Source organism: Brassica rapa, chromosome A06, assembly GCF_000309985.2.
Source record: "Brassica rapa cultivar Chiifu-401-42 chromosome A06, CAAS_Brap_v3.01, whole genome shotgun sequence".
Classification (NCBI taxonomy): domain Eukaryota; kingdom Viridiplantae; phylum Streptophyta; class Magnoliopsida; order Brassicales; family Brassicaceae; genus Brassica; species Brassica rapa.
The window spans coordinates 21,630,503-21,648,188 of record NC_024800.2 but is presented as its reverse complement, the minus strand read 5'-3'; the positions used below and the strand labels follow the sequence as shown (position 1 = coordinate 21,648,188).

Sequence of the window (17,686 nt, the reverse complement as noted above, 5' to 3'; positions counted from 1 at the left end):
AGATGCTCTAAAAGATTCAGTTTTGCACTAGCATGTCAATTTCAAGAACTTAATGGATACCTTACTATCAAAGTTAACACCCAAACAAAAATTGTAGAACTACTACTCAAACCAAATGAACTAATGCATTAGCATAGTGGTGAAAATTTCAGATCAGATCAGCTAACCTATTTAGTTCTCATAGCTCAATTGACATAAGAACTCGAGATATATTGGAAAATCTCAGTTTTACATAAAGAGATACATAACTCAAGAACATCAAGAAAAGATAAGCCATAGAATCAAAGCTTGAACTCAGCAACAAACTAACAGTAGAACTCCAATTGTCCTAGGAACGAATCTTAATTCTCAGACAAAACAGACAAACCTTCCAAAAAAAAATCTAGTTCCTGTACAAAAGCTTTTGATGCAGACATACCCGAGGAAGTTCAATTCAGTTCAGTTCCAGTTCCAGTTCGGTTCCACTCAACCACCAAAGAAAGAGAAGAAGCCACGTTTCTTAGGCTCCTCCTCCACCATAACAGCCTTCATACTATCCTGCTCCACGAGCCTCCACGCCGCCTGCTCAAACGCCAACCCCGCAAGCGTCGGAGGCTTATTCAAAACAAGCGGAAACCCGCGGTTCGTGCTCCTGATCACCTCAGAGTCTTCAGGAATCGCGCCGAGCAGCGACAAACCAAGCATCTCCTGCACATCCAACACAGACATCATATCTTCCCCTCTGATCATATCAGTCCTCACTCTATTCACAATCATCTTTATATCCCTAATCCCGTCGCACTCAAGCAGCCCCGTGACCCTATCCGCGTCCCTAAGCGCCGTTATATCAGGAGTCGTCACAAGAACCGCCTCGTTCGCCGGAGTGATGGCGGTTATGAACCCGGCGTCGATTCCGGCGGGGCAATCGATGATTATGAAGTCCGGGGAGCCTTCCGGCCTCGTTTTAAGGGCGTCGACGAGCCACTCGAGCGCTTTCCCGCCGAATCCCATCGGGAGCTTCGACCTAGGTTTCGAGATGCATAGCAGTTCGAAGTTGGACCAGCGCTTGTCGCGCACGAGAGCTTGATCGAGGCGGCAGTCTCCGTTGAGGACCTCGACGACGGTGTAGTTGACGCGATTCTCTAGCCCTAGGAGGAGATCGAGGTTGCGGAGGCCGAGGTCCGCGTCGATTGCGACGACCGAGAAGCCGTAGCGCGCGAGGGAGAGTCCGACGTTTGCGGTGGTGGTTGTCTTTCCGACGCCGCCTTTTCCGGAGGTGATGACGACGATGCGCGGCGTTTCTCCGGCGAGCTGGGGTTTGCGATTGAATTGGAGAACGGATCGAATTGGAGTTCGTCTGCTAGGGCTTTTGACGAATCGTGGTGAGGTTGATAGGGGATTTGAAGAGAGTGACGATGGAAGAAGCGGAGGTTGATGGCTCGTCGTGGAGAACACGCGCAGAGACGCCATTTGATAGTGGTGCTCTTCTTCAGAGAGAGACCCAAGGGCTTTACTGTTTTATCTATAACATTTCAGATTCCGGTTTATAATTTCTTAATCGTATACCGGTTTAAGATCCAACCAATCAAAAAAGAACACAAGCAATATGATGTTTATTCCCGGTTTTGCTTCATCCGTATTACAAAAGTTACACAAAATGAAAAAATACATTCAACTCAACACAAGAGAGAATCTACAAGTTATACAAACCGAATTATACCGCACACAAAACCAAATCTTAGATATACCGGTACACCACTTTGGCTTTCCCGGTTCATGTATTTGACTATAAACACTCTCTATAAAGCAGTGACTTGTTTATTATCTGCCAGCGTTGTTCATGAGCTGAGAGAACACTTGGCTACTATCGATTATACCTGAAGTCCCATCTCCACTGTCCCTCTCCGTGTTCGAGTCACTAGACAAACCCTGCCTTGCCGTCGTCCCCGAGCCATTAACATCTCCACAAGCTTCTCCAGGCTCAGCCAATGGTCCTGATTCTTGAAGCTGAAGCACATGTTCTAAGTTCCACAGAACATCACCTATCGTCGGTCTATCCACGCCGTAATCCGCACAGCATTTCTCTGCAGTTTCCGCAAACTTCTTCAACGAGCACGGTTTGATCTGACCAGCGATGTTCGGGTCAACGATTTGGTCAAGCATTCCTTTCTTTTGCCACGCAATAGCCCACTCTGCTAAGTTCACTTGCTCCCTCACTAGCAACGGATCAACAGCTGGTCTAGCGCAGAGAACTTCAAACAGAACAACTCCAAACGAGTAAACATCGGACTTATCAGTGAGCTGCTGTCTTCTAAAGTACTCAGGATCAAGATAACCAAAGCTTCCTTTAACCCCCGTGCTCACATGAGTCTCGTCAAGACAAGGACCGGATCTCGACAGTCCAAAGTCAGCAACTTTGGCTACGTAATTGTTATCTAGCAAGATGTTCGTGGACTTTATATCACGGTGGATGATTCCTTGGGAAGAACCGGTGTGAAGGTAATGAAGACCTCTCGCTGCACCAATGCAGACCTCAAGCCGTTGCTTCCACGACAAAGGAGGGTTGGTGGAACCGTATAAGTGGCTCTTGAGCGGTCCTTTGTCCATGTACTCATAAACAAGGATCATCTCAGACTGCTCTTCACAGTATCCCACAAGTGAAACGAGATGACGATGACGGATCTTGGAGAGGATGGTTATCTCGGAGAGAAACTCTGGCAAGCCTTGTCTCGAACCGGGGACGCCTCTCTTGACAGCTACTTTGGTATTGTCCTTGAGAGAGCCTTTAAAGACCATCCCGAATCCTCCAACTCCGATCACTAAACTCTTGTCAAAGTTATTGGTTCCGGACTGTATCTCAGCGAAAGAGATTCTCAGAGTTTGGTAGCCGTTGGAGCTCACGGTTCCTTCGGTCGTTCTACTGATGGAGCTGTTTCTGAACCTCCTCAGAGGCGTCCACCCCGTGCTCTCTGACCTCTTGGTTCTGTTCTTCTTCTTGGGCCTGCATAAACACAAACCCAACAAGACGAGGAGAGACAAGAACACAAGACTTCCCAACACCGAGCCGGCAACGATCCACACCACGTGCTTCTTCCCATACCCCACTTTGGAGCCTACAGGATTCACAATCCTCATGATCTCAACTCCGTTTAATATAGCATTAGCTCTCGCCGGGTTGCTGAGATCAGACGGTCCAACGCTTATCCTCACCGCCCCATCACGATCAGACTCAGCAACAAAGTCAATATACAAAGGAGAAGCAAGCACATGGAAGTTCAACGCGGAGAGATCAACATCTCTATACGCGAGATAGTCATTGATAAAGACATTGAAGTAGAGCTGATTAAGAGATGTACTAACGATGTCACAAAAATGCAAACGAACCAAATGAAGAACACGTTTCGAACCAACGGGGAACTCCCAGCTGATGTTAAACCTCGCCTGCAGCTCCTGGCTATCTCGGTTCATCTCCTGCGCTGTCATGTACACATTGTCAGGAGCAATCTCCCTCGTCGCGCCGCCGCTCTGGTAATTCGGAGAGTGAGTGGTCCACGCGCGCTTAGCAGCTCCTTTGAGGAGAAGGTAGTCGTCGTCGACGAGCCACGTCCTCCAGAGTGAGTCGTTAAACGGAGTTAACTTCAAACCACCGACGTTGATTCTATGCACCGTCTCGAGAACTTGGGATGATAAGTTGCTGAAGATTTGAGCGGAGTTGGGGACTACGCGCTTAGTGCCTTGATCGATTATGTAATCTCTGGGAGCTGAGAAGACTTCTATCGCGTTGACGAAGGCAAAGGTGGATGCTTTCGAAGGGAGAAACGAAATCTCGAGAACAGGGGAATCGATTTTGAGTATGAACTCTTTGACTACGACGGAGTTAGCGGCGAAGCTGGTCAAGACGGAGAACCCGTTAACCAAAACGGAGAATTTCGCTGAATTTAAGTCAAAGGTTGAAGCTTTGAAGGGGGCGAAGTGGAGGCGGATGAAGTGAGTGCCGTTGCTGGTGAGGTGGAGTTTGTACGAAGGAGATGATCCGCCGGGGAAGATGCGGGCCGTGTGGTATAAGAGGGGAGAATCCGGAGGTGGGTTTTGGTCGGAGAGGGAGATGGATCGATCGGTAGAGAGAAAGGTTGAGACTTGTTTCGAGGAGTCGCCGAGGAAGGAGCGTGTGGAGAAGAAGGAGGCGTTGGTGTTGGCGCCGCAGTTAAGGAGGTAGTTGTCGGGTGGAGTGAAGGCAGCTGAAAAGAGGTGGAGGAGAGAGAGGAAGAAGAGGATAAGGGTGAGGATTAGATTTACCAGAAACGCCATTGGAGATGGCAGCTTTGGGAAGGTTTTGAGAAAGCTTTGTGATGATGTTAAAGAGAAGAGGAGGAAGAGGAAATGGAGAGAAACTAGAAAGTGCGTATTCGCTGGCGCTTTTATGTATTCATTTCGTATTTTCCACTAATGTAAGTGAAAAAAACAGGAAGTGTTTTTGCGAATCATTAGGCTGCGAGTTTTGTCAACTACAATGGGAAACCAAAAACTAGCTTAACAAGTTTTTTTGTTGTTTTCGGTGGCAATCGTTTTCAAAAAGTTTTTGCTTTTTCAAATAATTGATTTTACTGATTTGGTAAAAGATTAAGGAAGAAAGTTGTAGTTAACCACTCTTATACGCTATCATGAGCAAGATTATGACTGTGGTTTTCACTATGCAGTTAATGGGCTTGGACCGAGGCATTACTGAAAAACGAAGGCTCCATCTTTTTTCTCCAAATTATAGAAAACAAGATGACAGAATCTATCTTATTAAAACTAAAGTACAAATTGGGATTGTTTGGAAACTTGATTAGTAATCTTAATGAAATGTGTTTGGACACATGTTTAATTAGAGTCATTTTAATAATTTTTAAAACATAACCCTTTACAATCGAATTTCAAACATACGATGACCCATTTACAAATTCTGATACGTAAGCCCACTTTTTAAAAAATCAAATCTTGCTTCCCATCCTATCTTTACGCGCATAAAATCCCACTAACTGGTCCTTAAAAGCCGTCTATAATTCATTACCAAAAACGTAGGAGTTGTTACCAAAAATTTGGGAGGAAGGGAATATATTATTCCATCTAACATATCGAATATTACCTTTCTGTTTCGATCATTCTTTCTCTCCACGTAAACACTAAAACCAAATAATACACCTTCCATAACGATTATGCGCAATATATTTGGTGGAGAAACAATGATTCTTCGGCAAAAATACACAACCAGCTAAATATTCTGTACTAATTTGTTACCATGTTTTGCGCAAACAAGTTTAATAGTATCTAATATTGAATAAGATATATTGTCATATATTCGATTTCGTTGAAAACAGAAATGAGCAAATCTCGGTTCTGTATCTATCCTAACCATAAATTAGATATAAATTTAATTTCTACACCCATATATATATATACCTCTACTATAATATAACACCACCCATCGAAATCTCATAGCAAATATGTCAAACGATCGAAAAATGTGTCTTATTAAGGATCTAAAACCTTACCGAGATGAATGGCGTCTAACCCTCAAACTTCTGCATTCGTGGAAACAAAGCACCAGTTTTTCTGGTGATACTCTTGAGTGCGTCCTGGTAGATCAAACTGTAAGATATGTTTGCGCTGACTTTAAATATATATTAATTCTCAACTAATACTGAATCATATTCTACTCTGTTTTCTGAAAAGGGAGCTAAAATCCAAGCATCATGCAAGAGATGGCAAATGAATCGTGAACAGCGTTACCTACCTGTTGGTGAATGGAAGGTCGTTGACACCGTTAAAATAACTGGGGCAGGACGTCAATATCGACCTACAAAGCAACAGTACAAGATGACGATCTTAGGAGACACATCAATAACCCCTTCTGATTATCGTAATGATAATCAATTCCTTGATCTGGCTAACTACGAGGAGATTGTTAATGGAAAGCTAAAACCCAATTTCCTTATTGGTATGTATACAACTAGATTATTACTTTTTCTATGCGGTCTTACTCCTATGTCATTGTACATTTATAAAGTTTGTTATTGAATCAGATATCATGGGACAAGTAACTGATCTTGGAGCAGTAGCTACCGTCCAAGCTAAGGGGAATGACACAAAAAGAGTTCATTTCCGTTTACGTGATTTAAGGTAGTTTTATTGATATCTGTTATTTACTTTTTTATGGACTAAACAATATCTTACATTTTCTATTCAATTATAAATGTTCTTTCAGTGGTCAAGAGGTGTCGTGTTGCTTATGGGGAAAATATGCCGAGCAGATTGAAACACATATGGAAGAAGCTAATGATGAAACTTTTATATGCTTGATAAGATTTGCAAAAATCAGCGAGTTCAGAGGTACTCACTTAAGAGTATTATATTATAAGTTTTATCTGCTACATACTATTTTACAAAGGTATCCATGATCCATAGTTCAATTTCAAAATATGCATTAACACTTATTTTTACAATATAGGAGAAGTGCAAATCACCAACGCGTTTGATGCTTCACTTGTGTGTCTCAACCCAACAATGGAGGAAGCTATTGATTTTAGACAGAAGTAAGTATAAAAAAATATATTACTTGGTTTGTCATCGTTTGTAATTTAACAAATTTTGTTAAGCGCACCTCGGTTTTGTTTTTATCAGGATGTCGAGTGATTCTCTTGCCTTAGCTATTTGTGATCAAAGTAATGAAAAGAAGATAATCACCAAGGTTACGGCCAATTGGGATGATGTAGACGTGAGATGTATTTCTGAGATTTTGCAAAGTTTTGAGGTAATAATACAATCTGGTAACAAAATGTAAATTTGGTTTTTTATTATAATAGTTCTAACGCCTGGTGCCTATAACCATATAGGTTGACAGTTGCAAGATCATTTGTTCAATTGAATCCATTGACACGGATTGGGGTTGGTTCTATTTTGGGTGTACTAGACACAATCGACGTCTTACTAAGATTGGAAGGAAATCTTCTGGTAAGATGATTCAGTCTGAAAAGCCACAATTTTATTGTGATGTGTATCGTGGTCCGTGTAACAATTACGAACCGAAGTAAGTAACAAACACTGACATTGTCTATAAACATATTAAACGTGTCTAACTTCTGATATGTGAATTTGACAGGTTCAAGCTTCATTTGATTGTCAAAGATGACACTGAGACATGCAGATTAATGCTTCTTGATACTGTTGGGAGAACGATTATTGGTAGCAAAGCTGTTGAACTTTGGGATGGTTCATTTGACGAGGTTATTTTTTTAGCCTAATAATTTATTGGTTAATAGCATTGGCATATTACATTGTTTGAAATTGCTTTGTATGTGTAACAGATTGAAGACCCAGAAATACTACCTCAGCCTATTCGAGATTTGGTTGGGAAATCTTTTTGTTTTGGTTTAGCCATAACCAGTGACAATGTAACAAACGGTTCAGACACATTTAAGGTCTCTGAGGTCTGGTCTGGAGATTATATTCAAAGAATCGAGTCACTCTCAGAACCAGTTTCATTAATTGAAACCATTTCGTCAACTCTATCTGGTGGAGAGGTAAGTGGTCTTATCATATTTAACTACTTTATCATGTTAGTCCTTTTCACGTGAATTTGAAAAGCTTCAAAGTAAACTAAATCGTTTTTTCTTTGTTTTTTAGCTTCCTGGGATTGATCATATCAATGAGAACTCATCTGAAGATTTTTCCACCCCAAGTAACAAACGTAAGGAAGATGAGTGTGATCAAATGGACATGACATCTACTTCTAAGAAGTTATGCACTAAGATCGTAAAGAAGGAGAAAGAAAAGGACTGATTAGTGATGAGTGCTTAACCTAATAAAATGTTATTTTGCTTTGCTTTTTATTTTGGTGTTTTATGACTAAAATAATCGCATAAAGACAACATAACTAAGCTCTGAAACATATTCCAATAAATATTTAAAACTTAACTTTGCATTTTCCATTACAGCATAAAGATAACCCAGGCAAAATCACTCGATCATTGACTTTTTTTTCTTATTGAGATCTTGGTTTCTCGAAAAAATGAAGTTTATCTGAAAGGTAACAAAATCATGAAACTCAGTTTTGTGAAGAAAAGGAAATTTTTTTGTTGTTAGGATGAGAAAGATGAGAGGTGAATGGTTCGACTTTACCCTTCTAAGACAAGATTAGGATTTTGATTGCATGTCTCGGAAGAGAGAGGTTAATGGCAGATCTACTAGTGGGAAAGAGATCTCTGTCGGAATTAAAAAAAATCGATTGAGTTGAACACAAAAAAAAAAACTAATCTCTTAATCTGAGTTTGTCAAATAAAAATATAGAAGTCTAACCTTTTATACATTTCCTTGACTGAGTGAATGGAGTTGACATACATAAAATCGTTGCTCTCAGCGTGGATCTGATTCTTCAATCTTCTCATACTTGCGATTTATTGTAATGAACATCAAAGAAGAGATAAGACAGAGATTCGCTGCGACCAAGAGAAAAGTAAACAGAGCACTAGAGTAGTTACGTTTTTTGTTTGCTTTTCCCAGAATAAAAATCATTATAAATGGGGTTTTGTTACAATTGTTTTGGGCCATAATGTTAAGTTTTATTGGATAATTAATGATGAAATAATATAGTATAGCCCAATTTTAATCTTTTGGAAATTACTTGTAATTTGCGGTTGCCAATGTTATTATTATTATTTTTTTGTCAACCCAATGTTATTAATTATCAAATTAACTATCATTTTAAAAAATAAACTATACTTACTTTCTGTACAAATTAATATATGAGTTTTTTATGTGGTCAAAAATATCTGCATAGATACAATATACAATTTTTAAATAGTAACATCTTTTAAACAATTATTTTTAGTTTTTAACATAAAAAGGAATTTTAAAGAAGAAAACTACCAAAATATGTTTTACTAAAAACATAAAATACTTTTGTACTCATTGTTTTATATTTATAAATAATAATTTTAAAAACTAAAATTCTTTTAAATATTTAAAAACTTTCAATATTTATGTTATACTCTTTAAAATATTAAACCTCACCCTGAAAACTCCTCCCATCTATCTTATTAAAACCAAAGTTTAGGATTAGATAACCTTATGAATATAAGAGTAAATATACCTTTTAATAAAACTATTTTCAATCATTTCTTCATTTGTGGACTAGATTTGGAAGAACAACTTACATAATGGTCATTTGAGGATATATTAATAAATACTTACATTTAAAAAAAAATAGTATATAATAACATGACTGATCCAACACACATCTAAGAACAAAAATATATAACACAAAAAAGTAACAAAATATATAGTCTCAACAATAAACTAAAGTAGTACAAATTAAACGAACATAATTATCGGAAAATAATATCCGCGCGGGCGCGCGGGTCAAAATCTAGTTATTGTGTTAAAAAAAATGACAGAATTACATGAGAGCAATAAATCATGATTCAAATCGGTGATCATCGGGTAATCTTGTTTTTATTTTAATCTGCTGTCATAATCATCATTACGTTTTCCAAATATGTTCCTCTTGTTTATGTCTTGTTCTGATTTGTGATGTTTCTTTCTTTTATTCTGTCCCCATCCTTGCTCTGATTTTATTATGTTTGATGTCTTTGTTTTGTTTAGCTAATGTGCATCGTTTTATTTGTTTTGTATATGTCTAATTTTTTTTGTTTATGTCATTGTCAACGCAACTGAGGTCATTAACGAGTGATATTGGGTTATTGACTCTATCGTGTGGATGTTTTTGATGTTGATGCCCATCTCAATCTTGTAAGAGTTGTCCTTCACGAGCAAAATAATCCTATTTATGCTTTTAAATTTAGAGATGATAACCAGTTAAAAGATACCATTTCTAGAGTTTAGTCTTACTAAATTTGATAAGAAACCAAGCATGAATCATAGGAGAATTGCTACTGGCAATTTTTTCGTTTCACTTCATAAACCAAGCATGAATCATCTAACACACAAAATGGTTACAAGAAACCAATAAAGAACCATGATCAGCAAGAATAGACTAGTTTAATACTGATTATTAAAGAAAACATGTGGTAGCTGAAAGACATAACATCGGCAACTTACTGCTCAGAGTACATCAATGTGCTTGGTAAGAATATCCTCAAGCTAGCTTTTAAAAGAGTTTACTACCATTTGTTCTGATTATCTGAGGAGTGTATATGATCAGATGTTACAATTTCCCTTAGATTAATTAGAGAATTCTCTGAGGAATACTTTTAGGCAAGTTGTTTCTCTACTACTGATGCTGGTCTCTTTCTCTCTCTCTCCATACACAGTTGAACTCCATCTTCCTATTTAGTGGGCCTAAATGGGCCACCGAACCTGATCGATAGGCCTTTGAATAAAAACTATAAATGGACTCCTAACTTTAATCCAACGGCTTTGCTTCCAATCAATGGCACTTCATATATTCACACGTGTGTCACTAAATTCACTGTCACCCTCATTATCATTGCACCACGTGTCACCTTCCTGCCACAACTTATCGTTGACTCCCCTCCACAGGAACAAATCGCCGGGAACACTTCCGTCGCAGTTTCCTCCACCGCTGCGTCCTGTCTCATCACGGCGTGTGAAGGTCTCCTCGCAACTTCGACTCCCTTTAATCTCTCCTACAGATCACTGGGGTCAATGGGCCGCTCTCTTCGCCGCCGGAGCCTTCGGTGTCTGGTAATCATCTCAACTGTAACTTCCAAGTTTATCGGAGTTTATGTATTACTGATTTGGTTAATGACTTCTTGAGGTCGGAGAAGACGAAGATGGGGAGTATGATGAGTGGTGCGTTGACCAGCACCTTGCTTGGACTCGCCGCGAGCAACTTAGGGCTAATACCGTTCGAAACGCCGTCGTATTCCTTCTTCATGGAGTTTCTCTTGCCGCATACGATTCCGTTGCTGTTGTTTAGAGCTGATCTCCGCCGTATTATCCGATCTACTGGGTCTCTGCTCCTTGCTTTCTTAATTGGATCTGGTAAAAAGATTTCATCTTTGATATGTAAAGGTCATGACTTTTGGATAAGCTTAGATTCATGCTTAGGTGTTTGAGAATCAGAGCGTTGTGTAAAGGTTGCTCCTTTATGAAGCTACATTGTCATTTGAGTGTTTGAGAAACAGAGTGGTGTTCAAAGGTTGCTCATTTATGAAGCTTACATAGTCATTTGAGTGTTTGAGAAACAGAGTGTTGTTGTTCAAAGGTTGCTCCTTTTTTAAATGTTGTTGGTTCATGGCAGTTGCGACGGTTGTGGGAACTGTGGTGGCGTTTATGCTGGTGCCTATGAGATCACTCGGTCCGGATAACTGGAAAATAGCAGCTGCTCTTATGGGCAGCTACATTGGTGGATGTAAGTTGTATGAACCCTCCTCCTCGTTGCTTCTTTAGCTTGTCAGCACATATAGGTTTTAAAAGGTTGTAGCTTTGTTGGTTCTTGTTATCTCTCTCTGCAGCTCTTAACTTTGTTGCCATATCGGAGGCTCTACGCATTTCTCCATCTGTTGTAGCGGCGGGGGTGGCTGTTGATAATGTCATATGTGCTCTACACTTTATGGTGTTGTTTGCGTTAGCCTCAAAGATACCCCCTGAGACCACCTCAGCAGCATCTTCTTCTGGTAAAGTTCGTCTAAGTAACTATCTTATCAGGGGCTATAAGCTAGAAACACTTCCTACTCAAGTTTCTCTGTGGTCCCTCTAGCAGATGTTGACATGACTAAGGATGTTAAAGCTGAGGACAAGAACAGAGTGGTTTCAACTTCAATTGCATTATCAGTCTCTTTCCTCATATGTAAAGCTGCGATTTCGATGACGGAGCTACTCAAGATCCAAGGAGGCATGCTTCCTGCTGTTACTGCCATCACCGTCGTCTTGGCTACTTCTTTCCCTGGTTTCTTCAACTCTCTCGCACCTTCTGCTGAAACCATCTCTCTCGTTCTCATGCAGGTATTCCCTTTATTAATTACAGTCTATCCATTATAAACCATCTTTTATTTTTGAATCTTTTTATTTGTTCAGGTGTTTTTCACGATTCTAGGAGCTACAGGGAGTGTATGGAATGTGATCAACACTGCACCAAGTATCTTCCTCTTTGCTGTAATTCAAGTAATGGTTCATCTTGCAATGACTTTGCTTCTGGGGAAGCTGTTCTCTATCGACATGAAGCTACTGCTTCTTGCGTCAAATGCTAACATAGGAGGCCCAACTACTGCTTGTGCCATGGCAACCGCTAAAGGATGGACTTCACTTGTCGTCCCTGGGATTCTCTCTGGCGTTTTTGGAGTCTCCATAGCAACTTTTCTTGGTATTGGATGTGGAGTTTTGGTCCTTAAACGATTGTAATTTCTTACCAAATTAAACAGATTTAAGATTGGTGTAACCGAAATTTTTTTTACTATGGACATAATTTAATTAAAATATTTATTAGAGAAATTTTTCAGGATAGTTTTTTTAAGTTTTTGGCACAAAAATAGCTTTCAGTGAAGAAAATGACCAAAATAAGTTTTGTTAAAAAATAAAAATACAGACTTAGGCTTAGAGTTAATGAGTTTAACTCTAGGGTTAACTAGACTTAGGACTTAGAGTTAATGAGTAGGGTATTAGGGATACGATTTCAAAATTTTAAAAATAAAAAATAAAAATTTTAAAATAAAAATGGCTATTTTAGTCATTTTCTTTCTTGAAAACTACTTTTGTGACAAAAACTTAAAAATGACTATTTGAGAGAATTACCATATTTATTATAATAATATTTAAATATAAAAAAATTATATATATATATATTAAATTGTTATTACAAATTTTAAATTGTTAGCATCTTTAAACATGAAATATGTTTATTATTTATATGGTTTAACATATAACTTTACTATTTTATATATAAAGTATATTCTTTTTGTTAAGACCAACCAAAATAATGTAAACACACAAATGTAATGGAGAAATAATTAAAAAAAACTAATTATACTCTAAAAATAATTAACCAACTGAAAAGTATATAAAATTTTATTGAACAATCTCTGTAAATAAAAAACTATGGAAAGAAAAAATGCCTTAAATTCTCTGTTATAGATACGTGAAGCACTCATATAGGAAGGAAATTGGAAATAAACAGTTTGTTATAACTAATAAAAATGATTTTTTAATGAAAACAAAACTGAAATGGTGAGAGGCGACACTTGAACCAAGAAATGTTTGGGGCAGAGATGAAATTTTAATGGGGGCAGCACCAACTGATCCAATGAATATTTGGCTTATTACTTAACAAAATTCATAAATATTTGAACTTACTGGGGCAGCTGCCCCCTCTCCACTAACGTTATCATGCATGGAGGCTTCATAAGCTGCGTTCCTTGTAAATTGTAATTGTTGTTGTCTTTCTTATTAGTTTTGAGTTTCTCCCCCCCCCCCCTCCGAGTAGAGTGTTTTTTGTGCGTTTATTTCATAAACAAACAAACAATAACCATTTCCATTGGTTGAACTTGACTTGTTATAAATAAATAACTGTTAAGTATATCTAACTAATACTAAAAGGGATATATGAGGAGTAGGGAGGTTGTCCACATCAGACTGGAAAATCAGCCAATCAGAGTTAGTCTTTTTACCACGTCATTTGAGCATTTTGTGTGGGCTTTGTTTCAACAATCTTCAGCCCATCCCCAGTCTGTCGACAAACTCTTTTACGGTCTTCCACTTCCTCTTCTCCGATCTCTGAGTTTAAGCGTTACTTTGAGCATCTCCTTATCAATCAATGATCAACTTTAAATTCTTCTTAAATTTTTCGTTCCACCTCCCCTTGATCCTCCACCTATAGAAAGCGTTGTATCTAAACCTAAATCCACTCAAAAAAAAAAAACTACTGTGAAACTACATCCATGTCCATGAAATCCACCGGAGAATCTCAGATCTCCACTGACAAGTCTCAAGTCGCTGTCTATTTTAACGACATCTCACAGAACCAGCTCAGTCAGAGCTTGATTTTGGTAAAATAATTTTCTTGAAACTGGTCTACGTGTTCTTCGTCCCAAATTTATATGTAGTTAAGATCAATCCCTTTTATTTGTAGCTCCCTTTATATAGAGCTTGCAGTTCGTCGACATGTTACTCATCGGGTCTATGGTTTCGATCCAGTCTCATCAATCTGAGATTTATTGTTAACCAAGAAGAACAGCGCTGCTTGGAAGTTCGTTGTGGATTTGCGCTCTCTCTCTCTCTCTCTTTTCATCTCGATTATGTTACTCTGTTTTGATATTTGTTTGATCCAGTGTTATTAGGTGTTATTTTTAATTGTTCATCTTACTTTCAGTAACCGGTAAGGCAAGATGAAGCAGATAAACAATTTATTCATCAATTAGAGGAAGAGGAATCGGCAGAGCAATCCATCTTCTTCCACTGTCTTGAAAATCAATTGCAAAAGGTATATACTATATTAGTATATATTTACATAACACTTCTGTAGGTCTTAAAGACATATCCTATACTTATAGATTTGACTCGAGCCTGAAATAACCTTGTGTGGTAAAGTTTCGCTTTGATTCGATGATCCATTTTATTAAACTTTCTACTGATTTGTTCAGTGAGTTCTATCTCCTTTGGATTGAGTAGGGTTTTTGGTTGACACATGTTGACAAATTCAGGGACTGCAATACCACGCTTGAAATAAAGGTTTGTTCTTTTTGTTTTTAAGAAGGACAATTTAACTTATGTCTTCCAAGTAGTATTGAAAAACAACTCTCTAGGGATTTAGGCAGTACTTCTATCATTGATACTCACCTTTATCATGGATGTCTTCAGGATCAACAGCCAAGGAACCAAATTTTACAAAAGAAAGTTCTTGGCGTGGAAGATTTCATGTGCATGTTAAACGAACCGTACGACCTGTCTATGCTACGGTTTTGCAGCATAAGAAACCAACCTCAAGTGCTGCAGATGATATAACAGGTGGATCAAGATTGACTTCTCAGACTGTTCTGAGGCAAGAAGTACCAACTGCAACCTCCAAAAGTTACACCTTCAAAACAAGTATGGTCATTTAGTTTTCATTTTTTTGTTTTGTCGCTTTTGTTTTACATTATAAAAACACTTAACCAACACATGTGTCACTCGGTATATCAAAAATTTGATTTCTAAAGTAGGAGAAGCCAGTCCCAACATGTTGATTATAGATTATATTTGACACGTGAAAAGAAGTAATGCTTCTTAACTTGAAAATGAAAAATATTTAGTTGAGCATCATGATTCATGAATATGAATTCAGCTCATTGTTACATTAGTCCAAGTTCATGAATATGTAACAGATTCAAGGAAGGGATACTTCTATCGTTGGCCTTAACCGTGAAAGAAAGCAAACATGATTTTTCCCAAGTCAAAAAGTCACTGAATATGAGTTAAAAATGGAAGATTTTATACTTACCATTTTCATAAACAATACCAGATAAAACAAAGCAGCGAGGTCCTCCGTTTAGTCATATACAAGAGGGACTTCTTTTGATTTGCTCTCGATTTATTTTAGTAGAACAATTAATCTTCCTCTACCTCACCAACACATGTGTACCTGATATAGTTTAAAATAATCTGACAACTACAATAATAGTAGAAATCAAACTAGATAATCAAAATAAAATAAACATATCAAAATATTCACACTCCCAAAATAAAGACAGTCCATAAGAATTCAACATTATATTATGAAATTTAGTTAACTGCAACGAAATTAAGGTTGAATATCATAATATGAAACAATTTTAACAGTAAAAACTGATGAATATAATAACACAAATCAAAGAAATAACAATTAGAAATAATATATAGTAAAAAATTCATAATAAACATAATTGTTTTTAAAATAACTAATGTTTCATAGTGTTTTGTAATTTGAAAAATTATGTGTCTTAGACATGTTAGTAATTTCTAAAATGAATTTTAAAATATATAGATAAAATTGTTGTAAAATAATTATATACTTCAATGGTATTTTTAGGTAAAAGTAAATTTAGAATTTAAAATAAATTTGTATTATTATTTTATTTATTCGCCCCGCCCGTAGGGCGGGTTTATCCTAGTACTATTAATAGATGAGAAATTAGGTCTCATATACACCAAAAAAACCATATTTAAGTAAATACTCTAAACACTATTGACATTTCTAAACCCCTATATTGCCCCTGCCCCTACCCAAACTTCTTCCTTCTTCTTCCTTCTCCTTCTCGAATTTCCCTTAAATCTCTCACCAAACTTATTCATTTTTTTCTTCATCTTTCCTAGTTCTTTACTCTTCTTTAAAAATATTTCAGTATTTCTTACAAATGGATTCTTCTTCTTTTTTCCTATTTTCACCATTGTGGATCCAATAAATAGTTTTTTCATCGATGAGTTCTTTTAGAATAATTTTTTTTGTCAGTTTCTTCGATGTTTACCACAATTTTGAAGGTTCCAAGTGAGTCAGTGCATACCAGAGAGATCTCTTCAGTGCATGTGTTGGTAGAATCACATGGTACAACCTGAAATTCTCATTTAAATTCTGAGTACTTTAATCGCTATATAACATATTTGGTTATTGTTTGGTTAAGCCTTGTGAGCAGATACATGTTTGGATAATTGTTACCAACCAGTGGTGCCGTATAATTTAAATTGTTTGGTAAATATGTGTGGTTTGATATATGATATATAAATTTGTACATAATATATTTTCATTAGCTGATACATTTTTCTTTAACGGTTACAAAACATGTTGACACTTTTTAAAATTAAGGGTAAGATATTTATAAATAGCTTGAATCAGCTGATCAATATTTTGTTAAATGTTACAAAATTGATTATCGGACTAATTTATGTTTTACCTATTAAATAACATACTAGATTGAGGTTATTGGTTTTGCTACATGATAAGTATTTTTCTAATAAACAAGTTATCCACTAACAATTTATATTACATTTTACTTTAAAACTTAGCGTTAAATTTCTTTTGCTACAAAATAGTTTTGTTCATACAATATTTAGTCGTTAGATGTTACATACTAGGTTACCGTGATAATTTATTCATTAGCTTATACATGTTTGGTTAGTTGTTATCTAACTTGTTAGACGATTTTTATAATGGTTAGTGAGATCTCAAAAGATAGATGACGTTAAAGGATACATGAATTATTATATGTTACTAAATAGGTTATTGTTCTAAGTTAATCGTTATATTTGTAACTTTTTCGCAATCTCTAATTTAACCATTGATTTTCAATTTCAAAAGCTCAACTAAGAGATACTGGGGAATTGAAGAGGGGGATATTATCGTATGATTTGCATCTTCAAACATCAACATTATTAATGTAATGGTGAGAAGATGAAATGAGGAAGAGGAGATTATCGTATGATTGGTGTTGGAACATAGTAGGTGATGATTTGGAGATTTAAAAAGAAGATCGATTGATCTGAAAATAAGTTTTAATATTAATAAAGGTTGAGAAAATTGAGAGAGAAAGATAAATGAGAGAGAAGTGAGTTCGGGAAAGAAAGAGAAACAAGAAGAAATTTTAGGGCAGGGGTAAAATGGGAAAGGGAGACACAAATGTCTACAGTAGCAAGAGGTTTTTCATGGTTTTGGGTAGTTTATTAATTTTTTGTGGATTTGGGTATATTAAGCCAATTATCTCAATAGATTTGGTTTTATTTGTTTTGTCAGTTGTTATATACA

General features: G+C 37.0%; 4 protein-coding genes and 2 long non-coding RNA genes across 6 annotated transcripts; 3 read left to right on the top strand and 3 right to left on the bottom strand.

Annotated features, from left to right (window-relative positions):
- Positions 1–189: 189 nt before the first annotated feature.
- On the bottom strand, positions 190–1,504 carry LOC103874269 (putative septum site-determining protein minD homolog, chloroplastic). Its single transcript, XM_009152682.3, has one exon. The coding sequence runs from the start codon at positions 1,447–1,449 to the stop codon at positions 466–468; it is 984 nt and encodes a 327-aa protein (XP_009150930.1). The 5' UTR covers positions 1,450–1,504; the 3' UTR covers positions 190–465.
- Positions 1,505–1,571: 67 nt separating this feature from the next.
- Positions 1,572–4,531, bottom strand: LOC103874268 (probable receptor-like protein kinase At5g24010). Its single transcript, XM_009152681.3, has one exon. It carries the CDS (start codon positions 4,285–4,287, stop codon positions 1,801–1,803), a length of 2,487 nt encoding a protein of 828 aa, XP_009150929.1. The 5' UTR covers positions 4,288–4,531; the 3' UTR covers positions 1,572–1,800.
- Positions 4,532–4,784: 253 nt separating this feature from the next.
- LOC103874802 (replication protein A 70 kDa DNA-binding subunit C-like) lies at positions 4,785–8,811 on the top strand. The gene is made up of 9 exons (XM_033273631.1): positions 4,785–5,959; positions 6,045–6,141; positions 6,227–6,351; positions 6,470–6,554; positions 6,643–6,772; positions 6,855–7,048; positions 7,121–7,244; positions 7,326–7,541; positions 7,645–8,811. Exons 1-9 carry the CDS (start codon positions 5,731–5,733, stop codon positions 7,798–7,800), a joined length of 1,356 nt encoding a protein of 451 aa, XP_033129522.1. The 5' UTR covers positions 4,785–5,730; the 3' UTR covers positions 7,801–8,811.
- LOC103874267 lies at positions 7,664–10,316 on the bottom strand. The gene is made up of 2 exons (XR_004448637.1): positions 8,317–10,316; positions 7,664–8,222 (listed from the first exon to the last, which is right to left on the bottom strand). It is a non-coding gene; the product is annotated as an uncharacterized LOC103874267 (long non-coding RNA).
- A 68-nt stretch (positions 10,317–10,384) lies between these two features.
- Positions 10,385–12,443, top strand: LOC103874264 (uncharacterized membrane protein YjcL). Its single transcript, XM_009152676.2, has 6 exons — positions 10,385–10,683; positions 10,757–10,983; positions 11,243–11,353; positions 11,457–11,618; positions 11,705–11,946; positions 12,019–12,443. The coding sequence occupies exons 1-6, from the start codon at positions 10,409–10,411 to the stop codon at positions 12,340–12,342; spliced, it is 1,341 nt and encodes a 446-aa protein (XP_009150924.1). The 5' UTR covers positions 10,385–10,408; the 3' UTR covers positions 12,343–12,443.
- Positions 12,444–14,422: 1,979 nt separating this feature from the next.
- Positions 14,423–16,699, top strand: LOC103848490. The gene is made up of 2 exons (XR_004448621.1): positions 14,423–14,664; positions 14,794–16,699. It is a non-coding gene; the product is annotated as an uncharacterized LOC103848490 (long non-coding RNA).
- The last annotated feature ends 987 nt before the right edge of the window (positions 16,700–17,686 follow it).